Genomic DNA, 22,345 nt, shown 5'->3' with positions numbered 1-22,345 from the left:
GTGTGTGTGTGTGTGTGTGTCTTGCTCAGAACTCCCAATAGCCGCAGCTCATACAGTTGCCTCTAACATCAGCACAGCCCCCTCCCTCGGATGCTCGGTAATTTACTGCTTCAGCACTGCAGTGAGTCTGGACCTTGTCTAGGCTTGATCTAGTGAATATGGGGTTGATCATCTGAAATCACCTCCTTCAGCAAACGTCTCTCTTTTTTGCTGTGTTGAAGCAAGAGGCTTCTTCCTATGTCTTTCTGCTTTCATTCTTCTCAGTGTGGCTGAGGAACTGGCTTGTGGGCATTTAGAGTCCTTACACACACACACACACACACACACACACACACACACACACACACTCACACACACACAGCACATGTATTCACAAAGGGCCTGACTTTTACAAATAAAAGTCTTGTCCTTAAGCTAGTGTTTCTGCCTCAGACTGCCACAACACGTCCAGCCCTCCTCTGATTTCCTGCTTCTGGGACATAACAGCAGGCCCTCCCCCGGCTCCCCAATGGCAGGTGCTGGAGAACACAATTCACTGGGGTCTCAAAATGCTGCCCTCCTACTCTTTCAGTAAAGTCCAACTCAGTACATGCCTAACCTTGATGGTCACAAACCAAGGACTCGTTCAGATTCAGACGTGGGGTTAGTACAACCCTTGAGTGAGTCCCTTGACTGTATCCTTCACCACATCCCTAGTCTGAGAGGCTGGAGGGCAAGGACCCTCTTCTCTCTCAAGGGGACAGAAAGTCCACCAAATCCTGTTGTTTAAATCAAGCTTGGTCCCCTCTGGATTTATTAAAATGTTTTACAAAAACTGCTAGGGCAATGTAGACTGTGGCCGTTCCCAGGGATTGGAAGCAAAGAGAGAGAGGCAGAGCTTGGGTGGGCCTCATATTTTCCCGAAGGCAGCAGGGGTGGGGTAGGGGGTGGGGTGTCCCAGACATGAGGGGATGCCCAAAGAGATAGCATCCAACACTAGAGGCAGTGAGGCCTGCTCAAATTTGCTTCTATTTGCTAAGGGTCCAACGACGGTTTGGGGAAGGGATACTTAATTCAGGAGGGTTTTCAGGGAAAGGGGTGAACCCCAACTGCTCAGGCCTGAGTAGCGTGGCTAATAGGGGTGATTCAGGGTGTGTTTCATGATGGTCTGTAATGCCACCCATGTCTCCTCGGCTGTGGGGACGATCTGTGAGGCTGGCAGCAGGAAGCCATATTGTCCAGTGTCCCGGAGCTCGAAGCTGAAGGCATACTTGATGCCACTGTCATAAGCCCAGTCCACCGAGATCCCACTGGCTGAATCTAAAAAGAAAAAGGCCAAACGTGCCTGGGAAGAAGGAAGAAGGTGTAGTCACAGGATACAGAGGAATCCTGAGTGGGAAGTGGGTCCTGCAACCCACCCGAACCCGAACACATCAGGCTTCCTCATTCAGGCCGCGTCCCAGGTCCTCCCCTGCCCACCCCCAGCCAGTTTTCCCCCTGGCACAATAGGCTGATAGACTGAGAACCTCGGAGGGCTTTGTAACAGGGTCTGTGCGCTGATGCTGCTTGGGTACCACCATCCACCCAGCCCATGAGGTCCATGGTACTGCTCAAGCTGTACCTGCCCTGCCCCAGGCAGATATGGCTCACTCACAGAGGGTGGTGCTGATGCTGCCAAAAACATACTGGATCCCGTGAACCTTGTAGAGAGCCTTTACTGCATCCTTGGCAAGATTGAGCTGCAAATGACAGAGAGTAAGAGGCAGGGGATGGCCAGCCCTTGCATGCTCAGCAGCTGATGAGAAGCTTGGGAGTGGGGAACCACTGTATGTAGATAGCACAGTTCCTCCAGTTTTGAACTTGATCACATATGGGAACAACTCTACTGATTCTTCCTACCATGGACTCTTCCTATCACTGGTCCAGACCCTCATCTTGGGAACCACAGGAGCGACCTGCAGATGTACCAGGTGGAGTTCCCCAGAGAGAAGCTTTCTGCTATCCACACACTATTCAGCCAATCTTACCAGCTCTTCATGGTTAGGTACAGGCTCCAGAGAATGGCCATAAGGATACATGACCATCTGAGAGTAGCTGTGGATGGAGATCATAGCTTTGAAGTTCCCGTGGCCTGTGATGAAGTCCACTATTGCAGCTACCTCTGGCTCTGACTCAGGTGCAGGCCCACGGTAAGTCTCTGAGCAGGGGTTTTTGTTAGAACCATTTCCTGGAAGCAAAATAAAACCACCCAGTGGATTAAAGTGCCCAGGTGTGGCGAAACAGTATTCAAAAAAAAAAAAAAAAAAAAAAAAAAAAAAAAAAACACCTTTACCTCTTGCAAGCTCCTTCTGCAAGTTGGTTGAGGTCATGTGACTGCTTCTGGCCAATGAAAATTTGCACAGAAACGATGTGTCATTTCTGGTTTGAGGCCATTAAGGGGAAAGGTGGCCAAACCTTGTAAGTGCAGTGCCTTTAATTTCAGCCAAGGCAGAGGCAGACAGATCTCTGTGAGTTCAAGGCCAGCCTGGTCTACAGAGTGAGTCCTGGAGGCCAGCCGAAGCTACGTGGAGAGATCTCAGCTCAGAAAAAAAGGTGGGGCAGGGAAGAAAAAGAGTGACTACATCCTCTTTTGTCTGTGTGACTGAAGCAAAATATTCTGGAGAGAAGCCCTCTGTCACCACTGGAAGAGAGGTGCCATTGAGAGCAAGCTCACATGGGACTCTGTGTACAAGATAAACTCTGTTAGGCCATGCTTCTTGTTGGATTTCTTCTCCTTATACATCAGGACGGAGAAGGGAGCCACACCCTGACTCAGCAACTCTGCGGGCTTACAGGGAGCACCTACCACTCACGGTATGAGTTAAGTCTTGTCCCGGTTTCCATCAGAGAGGCAGGCCTGCTTGGGAAGATATATCCAGAGGCAACCTGAGCCTTCTGTCCCAACCCCAGCCTTGCCTAGTAAGCAGCCTTTGGAAAACTCTTTTGGGGTCCATTGCTGGTCAGGGGCCCAGACACAGTACCTGCCGAAGCTTTGTTCCCAGCCTAGAAGCCCATGGACTTGTGTACCAGGGAAAACCAAGATGGAGCCCCAGAGTTGCTTCAGAACCACAGAAGAGGCTTTGGGGAATTTTTCTCAAGGAACCTACTTGGAGGAGAGTGCAGAGAGGAGGTGTGTGTGTGTGTGTGTGTGTGTGTGTGTGTGTGTGTGTGTGTGTTCGTGTGCGCGCGTGTATGTGGTACGTGCTCTAATGGCTCAGCTCTACCACCAAGCCTGTGCCTCCATTTCTTGGTAGTTGAGCCTGTTGCTTCTCTTAGATGTGCTGCCTACTTGCTTCCTTTCCTTGGAACCTTGTTGTCTAGCACTGATCAAGATCAGAGGGTTAGGAACTCACGTGGAAAGAAAATTCCTACTACCTCACCCATCTACCTCCCCAAAATGACTGCATCCAAGCCTTACAGAGACCAGAGAGCTTCCCCAACTTCTGAGGCTTTGAGAGGGTACTCAATCAGCCCCCTTGTCCCCAGGTTCAACAGCAGACCACTGCAGACTGATCCTCCCTGTAGTTGAGGTGAGGGAGGGGCTCCAGGCTACCCTCGATACAGCAACTAAGAAAATATGAAAACCATGAACTGGGTCTTCTCACCTGGAGTCGCTTGTTATTCTAACCCTCCTGGCAGCCCAAGGGCCATTCTGTCAGCAAAGATCACATCCCCTCTTGGTTGGGTGGTCCTTGCCTAAGGTTGGGGACCCTGGCTAGAAGTGGGGAGCACGGCAGCCCCTCGGGCTGGCAGAGGCTAAGCTCACAGTAGCCCTGTTTGTTGTGTCTGTTGAGCTCCTGCACCTGCTCCACTTGATGAATGACAAATAGCAACAGATGAGCAGAGAGAGAGAGAGAGAGAGAGAGAGAGAGAGAGAGAGAGAGAGAGGCTGAAAGCTCCATGTTTGCCACCCACGCAGGCAAGAGTCAGTTCCCCTGCCAACGGCCAGGTGGCTGTGCCCAAATATGGAGAACACTTCAGGCCATTAGTTCTGGTTTGAGCTAAGCAGAATAAACCAATCTTCCCCAGACCAAATGGGAATTAGCTGCTGCTTCTCTGACGTCCACAGTCAAGGTCCTCTGAGTCTGCCCGCCTCACGAGTGCCTGCTAATGGAGTCATTAGCTATTTATTTTTCCCTTCCCTAAAAATGTAATTTGTAGCAAGGGGAAATCTCTGAAAGTACATGGTGAATTATTAAAGCACTCATCTTTGGGTAGTGGGATTATGGGAGTTTTTCTAGCCCTTTGGGCTCCTCTGCCCCAATAATTGTTTTTTTTTTTACATTGTATATCCATAGATCTAGTTATTCGTTCACAGAGAGACCCACAAATGTTCTTTTAAGACAGGATTTATCTACCTCTAAACTGGGCTACCTCGGGATCTGTGAGTATTGTCAGGCCCGAGAGCCACCTGGGTCAACCCTGGTCAATTGGGAGGCAGAGAGGTCTAAATTTGCACAGCTGTGATCTCCTGCCACAGTGGTTCTCACGTGGCCCTGACCCTCAGACCCCCACTACCATGTGACCTGAGGGCTTCAGTCTCCACTAGAAATTTCCTTATTTTTCATCGGGAATGACCTCCAAAGAAGCCAGATTTACAGAGCCACACAGACACCTAGATGTAGAATGTTCTACTGATAGCTTGGCCATCGGCTTATGGATCTGTTTGTTAACATCAGGGGCTTGGTTTCCCTTGGAGAGCCAACCCTTGTCTCCACATCTGGAGCTGAGGTTGAGTGTATCCTGTTGGCTATCCTGACTGGTCCTGGCATCCCACCCATCCAGTTGCTGATTTGCTGGGATCCAGGTTATTCCTTCTGGGTGTCCTAGAAGACTTGGTTTCCCCATCTAATCTCCATGTCTTTGCCATGTCGTGTGAAAGAGAGAAAATCAGAAAAGATCACCAAGAAACCAAGCCAGCCATGGATGGTATAACCTTTTCAGAATGAGCAAGTCTCCTTAAGTCTTTTTCTGCTAAAAGTCAGGATCTGATCCTTGCAGTGTGTCTACATTTTAACATCTAAGGGTTCCCTTAAATGTTCCCATGAAGGCTTGGCATATAGATCCATGTACCACACATGCAACCTCACCTGCATCCCACACACTGGCTGTGTGCTCACCTGACCCTGGTCATGGCACACATAGATTAGCCAACGATGATGTCCATGCCTCCCAATGTATGAGTCAACACACTCTGATGGTAGGAGAGGACCTACCAAAGACCAGCCACTCCTCCTCAAGTCCTGCCCCTGGGTGCAACAGGCTGCCATACCTCCAAAGCCTGTCTTCCAGTTCCTGTTGAGGTCCACGCCAATGCAGACGATGCCGGGTTGACTTGACTTGTTTTTTCGCCACAAGCGATTCTGAGAAAGCCCAGGTCATGCAGCCTCATTAATTGGGCCCACCCCCAGAGATGGGATAGCTGACATCCTGGCCCATGAAAGGGGGAGAAGGTCCTAGTGGGGCAGGAAAGAGCGAAAGGAGGGAGCCCCCGGGGACAGGATGGGCTGACATGGAGCTGGGCCAGTGAGCAGATTAGATCTGTGGTCCAAGTAAGGCATGGCGAGAGGTCTAACCATAGGCTGGTAGTAGAAGCTTCCTTGGGCACTGGGCAGGTTGCTGGGCAAGATGGCTTTTTAAAGATACCTCATCAGCCCTTTGTGCCTGCCAGGCTCTCTGGAGAAAGCTCCTGAAGCAGCCAGCTCCAGAGGCCACCATGACATTCCTCTGCCCCAACACAGTGCAGATGACTACTATAGGGGATTCCCAGCTATCCTTACCATGCTATGAGTAAAAGCAAAGCCATCAGGGTTGGTGACAATCTCTATGAAAATGTCCATAGTGTTCAATATTCTCTTCAAGACATGGTCTTTGCCGTATGCATTGACAATCTGCAAGAGAGGGTAACAAGAGGTGGCCCTTGCCAGGTATTCCTCAGAAGTACAGCAGGACTTGAAAACAGCCCAGTGGCCACAGGAAGGGGTGGCACTGGGTCATCAAATGTATCCCACATAGAACCAAATGCTTAAATTTTAAACACCTGGAAAACAGGATAGCCTGAATTCCCTACTTGTAAAAGGTCAGAGTATATGATAGTGTTCCCAAGGACAGGAGGGGATAGAGAACCCTGAATTTAAAGCAGCTGAGTTGAATGCTTCAACTAGGGGTCCCTTTAATAAATACCTAAGCATCCCTTACCCCTGGTCCCAGTCCCTGAGGCTATTCCTCAGCTGCCATTCCCAGCTGACCTTCTGTGAGATCCAGATGCCCGTGGCATGGGTGATCCACTCTCTGGAATGAATCCCAGTGTCGATCCAGATAGCCGTGCGATTTGGACCTCCAGTGCTGAACTGGGGGGGGGGGGGAGGGAGGAGAATCAGACCACAAACAAAGGTGTGCTCAAGATGGTGTTGTCCTTCAAAGATGCATCCTGACTGTCTGGAATGAATCTGTATGTCAGAGTACTCAACTTGAGACAAGGGGGACATGCTGGTCTATGTACATATGTACATACACCTGCAAAGTTCTAACACATGGTGTGGCCTTTGCCTTACAGTGCTGTTCTTGGAAGGCAAAGTCACCCAAGCAGAAATCCAGACTTTCTCAAGACTGAAAGTATCTTAAGACGTGTGCCTCTCAAACTTCAATGGGCACATGTGTCTCATGGACATATTAAGCAATAAGCAGGCTATGGTGCAGTGGATGGGGGGGGGTACAGAGTTGGCATTTCTAATGCATGGGCTTTCAGGCAATGAGGGTACTGAGGTACAAAGCCACGCTTTGAGAAGCAAAGACTTAGGGACTGTGGTGAAGCCTGGTGAGAGGTCAAAGTAGAAGCAAGTTGGGTCACGGCAAAGTCAGGCAAGGCTACATGATTCTTGAGAAGCACCAGAGCTGTGTAGGAACTCAGTACCTAGCCTCCTTGACAGCTGATGCTGAGTACCCCTGTGGTTCACACGCTGGAGCACAGGCTACGGATTGAGTCTTTTCTGGGGACTACTCACCCTGCTTCCCTCGGGACCAAGGGCACTACAGTGACCATATTTGTTCAATGGACCCCTCGAAGGGCTGGAAGGTTTCTCCAGAGCTGCATGCCCATCTATGGGGCTGCCTAAGGCAGATGACCTCAGTCATTGTCAACTGAACCCTACATGCGCCTCTGTTCTCACTTAGCAGGTGAAGCAAGTTTGGCAACAGGAAGGGCGCTGACTCACCCACACTCACCCGGAGATGAGGTGACAACTGATGCTCCACAGCCCTGGCTCTTTAGCACCTTCCACTACTTCCTGCCCAGGTCAGGTCGTCGCATGGCCACCTGTCCAAACTTACCAGGGTGAGTCACACAAGTTCATTTGTGGATCTGTAGCACAGGATACACGTATCTTCCCTAGCTAGACACTCCTGCCCAGCCGCTTACCGGTGAGCTCAATCTTAGGATAAAGACTCTCACTCTGTAGTCTACAGCCTGATTCAGTGGGTACTTACCTTCAGGACAAGAATGGACCGATTTTCAAAGCTCTTGCCAATGTGGATTTTGGAGACAAGATTAGAATGTTCAGCTACAAAGTTGTCGATCCAACTATATATCTGAAAATGATGATAAATGACTCAGACTGGGAATTCAAGTGGGGAGAGGGGTAAGCCCCAAGCATGTCAGCGAATAGGGTTCTTTCATCCACCCCACCTTCTTTATTGCTTCCTACCTCCCCTGGGAGTCTAAAGGAACACAGATCAAGAATTACAAATCCTAAAGATACCCTCAGAGCTAAAGGACATCGAGCTGTGACTTGTCAAGAACTCCAGGCTCTTGGTGCAGAACTACACTTTCACCTCACCCGAGAGAACAGTATGTATTGAGCTCACTCAGATCCTAGACATGAGCTGCCTGTAATACCACATTATGTAATCCCAGTCCTTGGGAGCCAGAAGCAGGAGGACCAGCAATTCAAGCCAGCCTGGGCTACATAAGAAGATCTGACTAAAATAAGTAAATAAGTAAATAAATAAATTCCTAGACATGGCCTACGTGAATATCTCTCTCTGTTGAAAATTCATTCTCTTGCTTTCACCCTGTGGTCTGTTTTATCCATTTAACAGATCTCATAAACCGTGGAGCGCTGTTTTCACTCCTTCTAGACTCAGCAGCTTGAAGAGAAGGGTAGTGTTTTATTTATTGTTGATATCAATAACAGTGGCAGTCTATACTAGTTCATTTTCTTGTCCTTTCAATACATATATATCAATGAATAAACATTAGAAAGAAAATGGCTTCTCCATTACAGGTCTTGGGAAATGAGAACAGTGATAGAGTAGACAATATCAATAATGTCATCAATAATGTAATAATAATGTCATGTCCTTTAACAGGCAAGTGAGGTCTTTTCCTTGGGTTTCTTTCTGAAGTGGAAGTCCCTGCACCCACCTGTATGTTTTCTCTTAAACACAGTGACCGCCGCTAACATCTAGCTGGGTGTCACTGCATCATAACTTTTTGCCAAGTAAAAGCAACTGCCTATTTCCAAGAGCATGGCTTCCCAGTGTGCCTGGGTTGCTGCCACTAGTGCCTTCAAGAATCCACAGCTGGGGCCATGGAACACCACGACTGGTCACAAGGAGGTCAATGAATCACTTAGTCAGGAGATGGGCTATGAAGGTAGCCTCCACCTACTTTTTTCTGGCCTAGAATAGATCCGCACCTTACTGTGCCAACCAACGGACCATTTCGTAGACTCTGAGCCTACCTAGGTGTGGTTCTCAACTGTTATTCCCTCTATCTGATTCTGGACCCCTTTGGGCTATCTGTCACCAAACATCCCTTCACCTAATGTCTCTTCTCTGTACTCTTCCCGCATTACAGTCTCTACAGTCTCAGAATCCTTCTCTGGCCTCTGCCTGATCCTAGCAATCCCAAGGGGTTCAGAAGCCTTAGTGTCTACAGCTTGCCCAGATGGACCTACCTCATCCAGGGTGTGATAAGAGGAATAGCTGAAGCTGTTGGTACTGCGTTCCAGCCTGCGGGACTTCGCCATGGCATCTCTCTCTTCATCCAGCAGCACCTAGCAGATAGGAAAACACACTGGAAAGGTAGAAGAGGGCTTTGGACCTGCAGCATCAACACCAAAGAAGATGAACCACCATGGTCACGTGCAACAGAAGGATGTATGTGGTTGAAGGGTGACTCTTCGTGTGCTGGCATTCATGCTAACATTGCCCGAATGAGCTCAGAGACAGACTTTAAGTCCAACTCTTCTCCCAACTTATGGTAGAACTTGCTGCAGTCTTGGTTTGCTCAGCTCAAGAATTAGGACAACAGTCTGTGTTACACTGCCTTGCAGGATAAAATGTCGTGGTGGGTATGAAGGTGTATTAAGAAAGATGAGCATAGGTTCATGCCAACATTGTTTTTTGTACCTTAAAAACTGAATCATGGAGCTAACTACCCTGGGGGAGCAGATGATGGTTCTGACTCCCAACATCAATTCCTCTCCCAGGAAGTAGCTTAGACAACTAATATCCAGGCCATTTCAGAAAGCCAGATATGGACAAAGCCAGCCTAAACCATGATGAGTGTGGAGAGTGTCAATGTTCTCAACATGCTAACTGCCTGCCAGACACAGCCCACGTGAGCCAGAAGCAATGGGCTTGAGAGATGATTTGCTGTTGGCATCGAGCCTTCTCATAAAGCTTCCCACTGACCACAGGAAGGGAGGGTAGTCAAGTGCCTGGGTTGAGGTGACTATTGACTGCTCTCACTATCCCCCACCCCTGGGGACACTTTTCCCAGCTCAGGTCAGGGTGTGACAGGCAGACCCAGGACTAACACTGACTATGCAGAGGGGAAGCTCCCAAGCCCTTCTGCCTGAGAATGTCAACCAACATCCTCACACACTCAAAGGGGCCTCTCCTTAAGCTCTGGGTCACAGTTTGGATCTTGCCTTATTTGGGGACCAGTACCCTTTGGTCTATGGTATCTTTATTCTCATGTTCTCTCTCACTCGATCTGGTCAAATGACCAGATTCCAGGGAAGGAATTAACTCGTGGTGTTTTAGAGATAAAACAGATTGGGTAGTGACAGCGCTTCAATGCATAGCTAAGAAGTGGCAGAGATGAGATAAAAAGCAGATCTTCCTGTTCCCAGCGCTATCCAGCAATAATAACATATACACACAGATATGCATACTTGTGTGTGTGTGTGTATAAATAAATATAAAGAGAGGAAACAAAGGCATGCACAATGTTAACAGCTGAAAACTCTATCATATTATTCTTGCAATTAAAAAGTTTCTTCAAGTAATGAAAATCAAGTACCCTCAAGCACAGGAAAACAAGACATTAAAATGCCAAAAATAAATATAACAAAATGCTAATGGCGCCTGTTTGAATAAGATTAGAATTTTGAACATTTTCCCCCATACTCTCGTCTTAGGTTTTGGCAGTGTGCTCATGCCACTTGAGCGAGCAAGGGCTTTTAAGAGAATAGATAATACCAGAACCCAGCTTTTCATGGCTGATGTGAAGTGCCAGCTGCAGTGTCTTCAGTCCTTGGGACTGGGGGAGAGCGCGGGTCCCCACCCGCTGCTATGCATGAGGTGACTTGCCCAGGAACTCATTCTTCCCCGAGGGCCCTGTCCACTTTTTCCCCGACTCTCAAGTTCATAGATTACAGATTTAAAAATGGAACTAGAAATCAATGTCTATGGCTCAAATGACTTCATGTCTCGGCACCAAGTACATGTTCAGTAATTATAATCGCCATGTTTCTAGCTAGGCTGGCCTAGCTTGGGGCTTTGCATTTGGGCAAAGCCAGAATGCCTGTGTATGTCAGGCACGGCTTGGGGAGGCCTTGTCCTTGTCCGTCATTCTCAAGTACCACCCTGGGAAGCTCTCACAAAAGGAATGTATCTTCTTGCCAGGAAATCCACCTAAGCCTCCCCAGCCCACCATGACCAATGTGTATCTGTCACTGAGGGTTGGTAAAACCAGCTGTGCTGAGCAGCTGTGAGCAGGCCAACAACTGGCTGACAACTGGGTCCGGGCAGGCCTAGTCCTGCTCTGCACCCAGTAGAATGAAGTTACAAGGGGTCAAATGTCCCAGGATGTAGTAGGACTTAAGTAGGGGTTGGATGATTTGGGGGGGGGGAGGGCATGGTGAAGGGGAGAACTTGGAAGAAAGCTGTAGATGGCCCAGTTCTTGCAATGTGGCCAGAGACGCCCACAGGAAACAACTTTGAGGAATTGAACAGCCTCTGTTCTAGAAATCAAATTGGAGGCAAACAGGAGGTTGGCACCAAATTGCAAATGTCTTTCCCAACATCCTCTCAGTCCCATGAATGGAGAGGACACCCTCCCAGGAGCTAGGAATCCTCAGGCCTCCCAGCTGGACCTCAATTCCAGGAACATTAATCTACCCTGGCCTGAAAACTACACAGATGTCTGCTCCCCTCCAAGGCCGAGGAAAGAGGGTAAGAGCTGAGAATGAGGCCTCCCATAGGTTCAGGATGTCAAACAACTCTGTCAGTCTCCTGGGGGGAGTAGGGATGGGGGGACAGGGGCGGGGACAGGATGAGAAGCTCAGAAGCCAGCCATTTACCTTCTTGAAGGTCACTAACTGACCTGGACAGTAAGACCTGGTTGTGAATTCATTCATTCCAGGGATGCAGTAGGCTGAGAGCTTAGGCAGAAAACAGCACCCCTGCGATGAAGAGAAGCAGCAGCCCAGGACCCCAAAGGTGGAGCTGAGGCCTAAAGTATGCCCGATCTCCTTGATCTCCTTACGCGGGCGGCCTTGCTCCAACCACAGGCCTCCACAGACTCAGCACACGGTGGGGAGCCGTGTGCTTTCGGCAGGCAGGTCCCTGGCTTTCTTTTCTGGAACTAATGTTTGCTATGTGAGCGCCGTTTCTGGAAAGTGCTACCAACATGATATTTTCAAAATGGAGCCCTCAGCAGTCAGGGTTGAACCCTTGGGCAGTGAAACCCAAGTTCAAACACCACACAGAACCAACCATCTTGACCACTGAGGTGATCGATGGTATAAAACACAGTGTGGTCCCTGATGATACACTGATACGATCACTAACCTGGGCTCTGCCTCAGTTTCCCCTCATGAGACAAGGATCATTTTACCACACACTTATACTCTAAAGTGCTGTCATATGGATCAGCCTGGTGTGCAGTAAATACCAGCTAACTTTAGCTAGGAGGAGGAGGGTAATGACCATGCCAGGAGATAGGACAGAAACAGTTAAAAAGGACGAAAGCTGACACAGGAGCAAGACTTTGAAAGCCGTGCGGGCCACGCGGATACCTGCTAGGACAGCATTCCAAGACTGACCCCAGCGAGTACAAAGATGTGAACACGGACGAGGGCCCTGAGGCAAAAACACATCAGGTCAGTTCTAGGAACATCAAAGACTGCAGACACGAAGCAAGGGAGAGGACAGAGGTCAGGGAGGGGGTGGGGAGTGACTCACTTGGAGCCTTGGTCTTTTCAAGAACTTTGCAGGTATGAGAGCTTGCCTACCTGCGCTCCCTTCTGTGTTCTTCTGTTTGTTTGCTTACTTGCATTTATTACAATCTTACTATATAGCCAGCCTGGACTTAAACATCTGGCTCCATCTCCAGAGATGTGGGATACTCAGCCCCAACTGTATTTATATATTTTGTAAAGGACACATCCGGCTGCTGCCTTGAGAATGGACAATAGGGAAGCAAGGATAAGGTTGGGGAGAATGGATAGTTCCTGACAGAGTCTGGCCCTCCTGTGACCCCAGTTCTCATGAAAGCAGAAGGATGTTGAGTTTTGGCGAGAACCTTTGTGGGACACTGCTGGAATAGTCCCCCAGTTTTAGTTATGCTGACCCACAGTCGTAGTTTGGACGTGTCAGAAATATTTGAAGAAAGATTCTAGGGTTTGCAGTAGGCTGAGTGGAGTGTTTGACGAGGCCAGAATGACTCCCACCTCTGTTTCCTGAAGACGCCTGGCTCCCAGAGGCTGCAGAGGAACAGATGGGAACTTGGGACACTCCGTTTGTACTATAGAGTTTGCAAGGACCCTCAGACAGCCAGCGCTGGAGTTCAGAACTTCAGCTGGAGACATGGGGGGGGGGGACATGAGGAGGTGGGAGGGGATCTAGCTCTGTCTCCCTGGAGTGTATAGTCTTGAATATTTCTGCAAACAGGAACACTGTGGTTGACAGAACAACCAGGGAACCAGGCCAGTGGAGACCAGTACAGAGTCCTAGGGGGCCAGAGGAGAGACATCACTGAACTGCATCCCGGAATTAGATGCAATTAGAGCAGGAGTGGACCAGGTGTTCCTGTGCTTTGTTCAGGGCCCTTCTAGGGGAAGTGAGGGCAGACAGCCTGCCAAAGAGGATGATGGGTAAGCCGAAGAAATAAAGTCAGTATTTCTAGTTTTGTTCTAGAAGGAAGCAGAGAGATGGGTGGTAGCTAGAGAGGGGAAAGAGATGGGATCAGAAAGATTTTTTCAGATGGGCTCAGTAACTGCCTATTTGTATGCAGATGTGGACAAGCCCACAGAGAGAGGAGCTGGTGAGGCGGTATTCATACTAAATTGTACTCCTCCCTGGATGGTCAGAGCATGGGTGATTTTTGTTTTCTTCTTGTGCTTTTCTCCTGTTTTCCAAATTATCTAACATGAATATTTATTAATTTTGTAATCAGAAAAAAGCCATTAAAATCCCAAGCACTGATTGCTCAAGTGAAGCCTTTCCGTAGTGACTCATCCCAGGGAGGGGGAAAAACACTGAAGGACTGAAAAGAACGAAGAGGTGAAGAGAAATTAAATGCAAATCAAGCACCCTCGGAATCAGATAATTTCTTGCCTGGCCCACTGCAATTTCCCGACCAACCTCCTGCCTGTCAGTCTCCCGGGGGCCCTGTCCCCAGCTCAACACAAGCTCAGTAAGAGCAGGGGTTTCAGAAATGCAAATCTGGTGGTGTAAAAGACCCTCCTAAGTCACCCCTCTGCCCACTTCACGGGACGGAAGATACCGTTTACAAAGAGCCCGGTCCCATCATCAAATCCGGTTGGGGGCCTCCTTCCCCTAAAGCCCCCCTTCCCTGCTCCTCAGCCGCACGCACGCATCGGTAATTACAGCTTCACAGAGCCAGTGACGTGCAGAGCCTCTGGTATTCCGCTCCCATAGCAACCTGTGCGCACTCCATCAGGGCACTCACCCACTCCACGGTAATCACGCATCTACTCCCCCCTTCCCATCCCCCACCTCGTCCCACTCTTTCTAGCTCTCCTGGATACAGCCCCTGAGTTTGGTGGGCTTGGTTTTGTTTTCAGTTTCTGTGTTTCCAAGCTCCCTGGCCAATACTCAGCGCACAGTAGGTGTGTGTGTGCGTGTGTGTGTGTGTGTGTGTGTGTGTGTGTGTGTGTGCGCGTGCGCGCGCGCTCAGTGGGTGCTGTGTATGGAGTACAGCTGTCTTTCTAAGTACTCCCAGATGCAGAGGTAGAAAAGGAAGATACAGGTCCCCTCCTCAAAATTCTTCCTCTGGACAAAAACCAAAGCCACCAGCAGAGTTTTCCATGATTGGCTGTGCCTGGCCCTCACCGCCAAACACATCTCTTTTCTTCGAGTTCTCGTATATATAGTAACTCAGCTAACATTTATTAAGTCCTAACCAAAGCCAGAAGTGTGCAGATGAGCAAGAGAAGAACAAAGAGAGACTAAGTATCAATAAGGACTCCCTATGCATGTCTGTCCTGAACACCTTGACATTACTCAAGCTGCCATTACTGAAGGCTCACTAAGAGGGGGTGGGGGGAACACAGCTAGTACTAGAGCTGAGCCCATGTGTCTTCAGCTCAAATAAACTTGCTCCGCATCAACCTGGGTGTGCAAAGCCCCTTCTAGTCTTGTCAGTGCTTCTGAGCCTCTCTGACCTGCACCCCTCCCCCGCTGTCACCACAAATCAACCAGGAACAACAGCCTCTCCCCACCCCTGGCGCCCTCGAAGCCACGGCATGACCTCGAGGAGGGCAGCCTGGGCTTAACGCTTTTCAGCTTGTAGGTTGGAGATTTGCTTGCAGAGGTTAGAGCAGAAAGTTCAGGCATTTTCCTGGGAAGGAGTGACAAGTCCTACAGGAGTTCAGGTTTGGGGACTTCAGGAGAGGCTCTCCCTAAGAAGGGTCAGTGAAGGAAGCTCGAGGGATGTCCCCCTGACATGCAGTAATCAACCAAGTTCGTTGAGACTTCGGAGTATCTGTTTGCCAAATGCTGCTGGGGTCTCAGGACTGGCGCAGCAAAAACAGGGAAATGGGAACTTCAAAATAGAGACATGGGCTAAGAAGGAGAGCTCAGTTCTGTCCTTTTGATGTGGTAGCCTCTTTTGTCTGTGTGAGTTTCCCCATTTTTGTTTGTGGGGGATTTAATTAGAGAAACATCCCACCCCCCACATGTTGAGCGGGAAAACAGATGTGTCTGTGAAGGATAAAGGACTTTGAATGGACCCAGTGCCCCAGCCCTGTGCTGCCCTGGGAAAGGAATGTTGCCTAATGCGTTGATCCCTCGGCATGCGGTGTCAAGTGTGTACGCATTGGGAGGCTCCCTGTTCCCACACTCTGAGCCCTTAGAGGAGATTAGTGCGAGCAGCATGGTTGTTAGGAATGAATCTCTGTGGAGATGATTCTACAGGTACATAGGCAACCACAGAATCTGCACGAGGACACAGCCCGGGAGCCTTAACATCTGCATGGTACCCAAAGATTTGTTATGGGAAAAGGCTGTGCTACCAATACCTCTTTCTCTCTCCGTTATATGCATGCGACACAAGTGAGTGCCAGAAGTCCATGTTAGGCGTTTTATTCAATCACTCTCCACCTTAGTTTTTGAGGCAAGGCTCCTTGCTGAACCTGTTGTTCTCTGATTATAAACTGGCTAACCAGAAAACCCCAGGATCCCTATGTCTCACCCCTTGCCCCTGCCCCTGCCCCTTCCCCATCGCCCCCCCCCCACACACACACACATAGCACTAGGATTATGGGCAGCAGCTGTGCTTGATCTGGATGCTGGAGAAAACTGCACCCTCCCTGAGCCATCTCCCCAGACCTGCGAGGGTCTTTAGGATGTCCTTGAACACAACAGGGTGGATGAAGTAGATTTTCACAGTGCTCAGAAAAGACAGTGTAAGATGTGGGATCAAGAGGGAGCTTAAGATGCTGTTCTCCTGGTCCTAATCTGGGTCTGCCATGTTTCCCAAGCCACCGGAAGACTCCCCTCTGGGGGAGATGCTCAGAGCGAGTTAGGCAGAGAGGGAAGGAGAGAATGGGAGAGTTGCTGCATGGGCTTCTTTCCTCCGTGGAGCCCTCTCAGACTGGATGTCTGAGACGCAACAGAGAACAAGGGGAAGCCATTAGAGAAGCAAAGGAAGCCACCAGAGGTGCCTAGGAAGGACCTAAACTGTCCTTCCTGCCTCTATTTTCCCCTCTTATTTTTTGCTGGCAGCTGCCAAGTCTTCCAGAGGATAAGTCCACAGTTACCATACTCTCCCTGCCTCCATGAGGAAACCCTGTCCCAGACTTAAATTTTCTCTTAGAAATGTACTTTTTTTTTTTCATGGTCTATTTAGTTTGGTTTGGTTTTGCACGTGTTCATGTATGCTGTCTTACTTGCTTGCTTTTTGTTCTGAGACAGGCTGTCAGGTACCCTAGACTGGCCTTGAACTTACCTACTAGCGAGCTCGGGATGACTTTGGATTTATGATGCCTTTACTGGAATTACAGATGTGTGCCACTCTGCCTAGTTTTCTGGCTCATCCTATGCAGAGCCAAGCCCTGAACCCTGGGCCTCACGCATGCCAGGCAAGTAGTCTAACAGCAGAGCTGCATCCCCAAGCCCAGAAATGTACAATGTAATGTCTTCCATAACATGTCCATAAACAGGCAGCTGTGTACCCACAAGCAAGATGTCTGCTCCTAAGCCTGAGGCTGTCCCCACCCTCCCAGGGTACGAGCCAACCAAAAAGAAATGTGGGAGGTGAGCTCCTCACTGTGAGCAGGGTAGGCTCTCACCTGGATGTCCTTTATCATGACGCTGTAGGCAAGGCCGTGAGACTTCAAATAAGCTTTAACACTGGGCAGCTCAGAGAAGGGAACTCTCATGTCCACAGGGAGGCTAAGTCTGGCCGGGCCACGCCAGAAGTCCACCTTGTTCACAAAGAAAGAAAAGAAAAGAAAGAAAGAAAGAAAGAAAGAAAGAAAGAAAGAAAGAAAGAAAGAAAGAAAGAAAGAAAGAAAGAAAGCCAGCTGTGTTTATCAACTGTCCTTATATACTCGGTAGGCATCGAAAGGACGGGGCTTCTTTTATGCTTCAAAGAGGTACAGTTCCAAAAAAAAAAAAAAAAAAAAAAATCCCAGGGTCTACAGAGAGGAATAAAGTCCCTCCTCTCCAAGGCTCCTCCTCATTTCCTAGTCTACATCCCAGCTCACTCACTCACTGCAATGTCATCTGGATCCACAGAGCCTAGAGTTCCTACAAATGAGACTGCCACCACTGGACATTAACCTAGACAAGAACCCAGGTCGGGAGAGAGGACGTCACCTCTTCTAGTCCCGTGAGAAGCAGAAGAGGCAAGGCTGGAGCCCATGCCCTCTATCTGCCTGGATGTCCGTAAAATGAAGACACTCGGAGAGCGGTGGAAGCCCCTCATTGATGGGGACACTTGTACAAATAGCTGCGAACGCTCTGGGTCCCATCCAGGAAAAGCTGGTTGTTTTACAAGCCCTCAAACAAAAGCCCTCCATTATAATTGTCAAAGAAAATGTTTCCCATTGCGAAAACTTGGAGAGGACAAATGTTCTTGGAAACAAATCCCCAGTCTGACAGACAGAGACCCAAATACCACACATTCGCCAAGTGAAGCCATTCCAACTGGAAGGCAGATGCAGGAGGAGGGGGTCTATGGTGCATGGCACCGCAGCAGGGACATCTGCGCTTTCCTATGGCTTTAGGACATTGCAGCTGTTTTCAGAGTGTGCTCATAATCCCCCACCCACGACAGAAGGGAAAGCTAAAGGAATCACAGCTTACAAAGGCCACCCAACTTTATGGGGACATGTCCCTAACGCGGCAGAGAAACCACCTTGGACTTATCCAGAATCTAGTCATCCTTTTTGGAGACCTCAGGAAGGAAGGTGCAGGGTTAGAAGGTGTAAGGGGTCAAGACAAGGAACTGAGGTGCAAGTGTGATGGCAGTAGTGTTGTCCCCAGGGCAATCCTCACCTCCTGGGGCTTCTGGTTCTCCAGATCCCTGAGAAGTGACAGCTGCTTCTCATTTTTGGCCAGGACTCGAAGAACCTGGTCTCTGGGGAAAGATGGGGAGGGTGAGGAAAGCTGTGGAGGCTAGGGCAACTGACAGAGCCAGTGTGGAAGAGAGGGGACACTGTGAAGGAGCCCTAGCACAAAGCAGAAGGGATGAGGGAGTGGGCAGATGGACAAAGGGGGCTGGGGAACCAATGGTAGTTCCTGTGTTACCACCACCACCCCCCCGCCATGCAAGGGGATATCAGATAACCCCAACCTTGGGGCAGAGGAGCCATGCTTGCTTCCTTCCATGGGGTAGGTGGAAGGTGACAATGTAGAGTCGCACATCTCAAGCTCTGGGGTCTGAACCTGGGATGCTTCTGGCTCTCGGCCTGTCTGGTTCTGGGACCTGGGAGATGACGCCCTTTCTAAGCTGTGCCTCTTTCTTACGGGAAGTCTGTAGACTATCTCTCTACCTTCTGGGACATTGGGAGGCCTGGCGTGGAGGCTTGAACTTGATGATTCAAAGAAGGATCAGAGTGCATCTACTTTTGGAGTGAGCATATAGTCTTATAAGGGTTACTAATCTCCTCAAGAATTTTAGGAGACATATAAGCCTTCAGCCCTAAAGAAGAACGTGTATAGAATCTATCGCAAACAATTTTCAGAGGTTTTCATTTGTTTTTAAACTGGCATATATTAATTATACTTGGTAATACGTTTTATGCACACATATAATACATTTTGATCCTGTTCACCCCTTCCTCATTTCCCTCTCTTGTCCCCACCCACTTCTTTTGATCTTTTTCCTCTTCCCAACCAGTCTCAATTTTAGGGGATCCTCTCAGAGCGCTGAAAACTTAACACAGAGCTTCAGATGTAGAAGAGACAAATAGCACAGCCAAGATGTCTGGCCTGGCTTATGAGTAGGAGACCAAGGTATCTGAAGTGGGCTCTGAATGAGAGCTGAAGCTTTTTTCTGGTCCCACCCAAAGAGACAGACGGACAGACAGACAGACAGACAGACAGACAGACAGACATATACAGACATACACAGACACATACACACACACAGACACCCACACACTCCAACATACACAGACACATACAGACATATACAGACACATACAGAGACACAGACACATACAGAGACACAGACACACATACACACTCCAACACACACACACACTCCAACACACACACACACACACACACACACACACAGAGAGAGAGAGAGAGAGAGAGAGAGAGAGAGAGAGAGAGAGAGAGAGAGAGAGAACATAGGTCTTCTCCCTCCCAGGCTCCCATCCTCCCACCAAGAAGCAACCACTCACCCTGTGAAATTCACTTGGCCCCAAGCTACAGCCAGGATAAAGTTGCAGAGCAGAAGTGTCCGTCTGTCCACAGGGGATAGCCCAGGGCCTAGTCCTCCTCCTTGGGCACCCTGCATGCTTCTCCCTCCAGACAAGCAGCGTCAAGGGTTTTCCTCCAGCTTGGGCATGGCCTAGGCCTCACGACAGCACATCACCTAAAGGCCAGCAGCCCGGGCCTGAGAATGGACATGAGACTTTAAGGGGGGTCTGGCATGTGGTACCCACATGCGGGGCCTTGGAAGAGCCGGGCCAACCCTCCTCCCTCCTTTCCTGGGAAGGGAGTGGAAAGATGGAAAAATGAAGACAAGACCCTTAGCTTTTCTTTCCTCTGCAGGATGGGTAGGAAATTCCCTGTTCCAACCTCCTTGGGAGCACCAAATCCTCCATCTCCAGAGAAAGAGAAGCAGATAGTGGCCCTAGGCTGCCTCCTCCTCACAGCTGCTCTTCTGCCCCCCTTCTTTCTGTCCTCTCACACTGTCACACTCTCCGCTGTACCCAGAGCACTGTGAGCACCACCGAAGGGTCACAGGGCTGAGAGTCGGGGAACTGGGATGTCCGGTCCCTGTCTAAAAGAACTGGAGCCTTTGAACCTGGTCACAATGAACTGACTCACCAGTCAGGCGGTGTTGGAAACACCTTCCTTCCCTCCCTACCTCACAGGAGGCCTGGGATATTAGATGAGACAACCTGGATGAATTGGCTTGATGCAGCCTGTGACATGGAATGTCTTATAATTTCGAAGGCATTAGCCCTTAATCACAGGTCTGTACTTCTGTTGCAACGGGGAAAATGAAGGGACAGTGTGGCAAAGGAAATATATATATTGTCCAAGGGAAGAACTTCAGTCAGGACCCCTTGTCTCCGTCCGCAGGCAGTCACCACTCTACTGAGACAGGTGGAGTAAATGGAAGGCCAGGAGAGTCTTTTGTATAATTTTCAACAAGCAGAAAGGTCCAATTCTGAGTCCTGCTGAGGCCCCACTCAGTCTCCTCATGGCTTGGGAATAGTACGGATAAAGCAGAGGTCAGTACACACAGTAGTCATCTCGAAAGAAGAAAGCAAAAGATGGGGCCTAAACAACACAGGATGAATCTAACAAAATCCAAAGAGATAAGAAGAATCTTAGCTAAAATCCAGTTGTTCTATCCACAAAGACCACCTAACTGTCACCAGAGATTCTCAGCAACACCTCCTACCCCCCCCCCACACACATGCACACATACTTTCCCACAATGGCCAATTAGCTGGCCGTGTGTGGAGAGGGGGGGTCACTCTTCTATTGATAGCTGGCCTCGCTCTCCACCTCGCCTGCCCTACTCCTTTATTTCATGGGTCAGCCGTTCAGGCGCACCAAACTCTCCTAGAACCCCAGCTTTGGAAATGCTCAGAAAGTAACATTAGCAAACGGCTTAAGGACCTAGAGAAGAAAGCAATTGTACAGCTTTAGTAGCCGTGAGAATAAAAGAGAGAGCTGGTAAAGAATAGCTCAGAAATTCCGAAGAAAAAAAAGGTGGGGATGGCACTAGTCACCAAAAGCACCCAGCGTCCTCGCGTTCAAAAGCATCATTTCAAGCCACTAACAATGAGACAACTATTCCTGCACTTGGTTTAGAAGTGGAAGATGGAAAGAGAGAGAGAGAGAGAGCGAGAAAGAATTAGAGTGAGAACAAGAGCAAGGAGAAATAAAGAGGAGCGGTTAGGAATTCTGGAGAATTCTACGGCAGCACTTAGAACGCTCTATGATAATGGAAGCATTCTATCCCGCATCATCCAACAGGACCCCTTGACACGCCTAAGAAATGCTTGTGTTTCACTTTTATGAATTTAAGTAACCCTGTGTAGGGAATGTCTACCATTTCAGACGGCAGAGTTCAATGGGCATTTATCCACCCTCGGAGTAGCATACCAATGGCTGAATTTAGAAGCAAGAGAAACATGTATGTATTTAAGAAAATACATACTTCGTACTGGCTTTTCATTCATAATTAATGGTTCATTTACCATTTACTCAATAAGCAGTCTACTGGAACACTTATTATGTGCCAAACACTCACTGAGTTCTGGGAGTGAAGCTGTGTGACATAGTCGTGTCCCTTACATTTCTAATGGGTAAGTTTACAATGAGGAGCACACAGCACTGAGTGTGTTTATGCTACGGGGGAGGAGGGTGTGTGGGATAGCACCTAAGCAAAGAAAATGGACCTCTGGAAGTATCCTTAAATAAAATTTTGTTGAAAGACTTTTTTTTATTTCCTGCAGATAGGCAGGATGGAACATCCAAACAACCGTGCCCAGAATGGAACTACTGGGAAGCAGAATCCAATAGCTTCCAAAATGTCTTTCTCAATGCGTCACTGGGGTGCCACAAAACTAGGTATCTGCAGATCCATACCGTCCTAAAGAGCCGTCCAGACAACCAAGAGGCAAGAGGCCTCCCGCTGGGTTCTCAGGGCCCTGACTTCTCCTCATAGAAAGTGTGCCTCATATCCAGGGAGAGTCTCCATTTGTTTGGAGTCACTCTCCTGAAAATGTTCTTGGTTTTGGTTTGATTTCTTTGGAAAGTCTTTGTCCTCTTGTCATTCTTGAAGGCGTTTTAATGGATACAAACTCCACTCCATCCCTGTTTTTCTCTCAACACACTGGAAACAGACCCGGCAGGGCTCTGGCTTCCATTTTGC

General features: G+C 49.0%; 1 protein-coding gene across 2 annotated transcripts; it reads right to left on the bottom strand.

Moving 5' to 3' along the window:
* Positions 1 to 759: 759 nt before the first annotated feature.
* Positions 760 to 21,354, bottom strand: Cpa5 (carboxypeptidase A5). Of its 2 annotated transcripts, XM_021190929.1 has the most exons (12): positions 20,917 to 21,354; positions 19,629 to 19,843; positions 18,274 to 18,355; positions 17,064 to 17,198; positions 8,976 to 9,074; positions 7,504 to 7,605; positions 6,267 to 6,368; positions 5,799 to 5,909; positions 5,291 to 5,381; positions 2,007 to 2,206; positions 1,634 to 1,718; positions 760 to 1,299 (listed from the first exon to the last, which is right to left on the bottom strand). In XM_021190929.1, exons 2-12 carry the CDS (start codon positions 19,742 to 19,744, stop codon positions 1,112 to 1,114), a joined length of 1,311 nt encoding a protein of 436 aa, XP_021046588.1. In that variant the 5' UTR covers positions 19,745 to 19,843; positions 20,917 to 21,354; the 3' UTR covers positions 760 to 1,111. The 2 variants fall into 2 exon arrangements, with proteins under 2 accessions (XP_021046588.1, XP_021046589.1); XM_021190930.1 differs by lacking the exons at positions 1,634 to 1,718; positions 20,917 to 21,354 and having other exon boundaries at positions 1,138 to 1,299; positions 19,629 to 19,744.
* Positions 21,355 to 22,345: the final 991 nt, after the last annotated feature.

The sequence above is a fragment of the Mus pahari genome, chromosome 2 (assembly GCF_900095145.1).
Source record: "Mus pahari chromosome 2, PAHARI_EIJ_v1.1, whole genome shotgun sequence".
Taxonomy (NCBI): Eukaryota; Metazoa; Chordata; class Mammalia; order Rodentia; family Muridae; genus Mus; species Mus pahari.
This window is presented reverse-complemented; position numbering and strand designations above follow the sequence as displayed.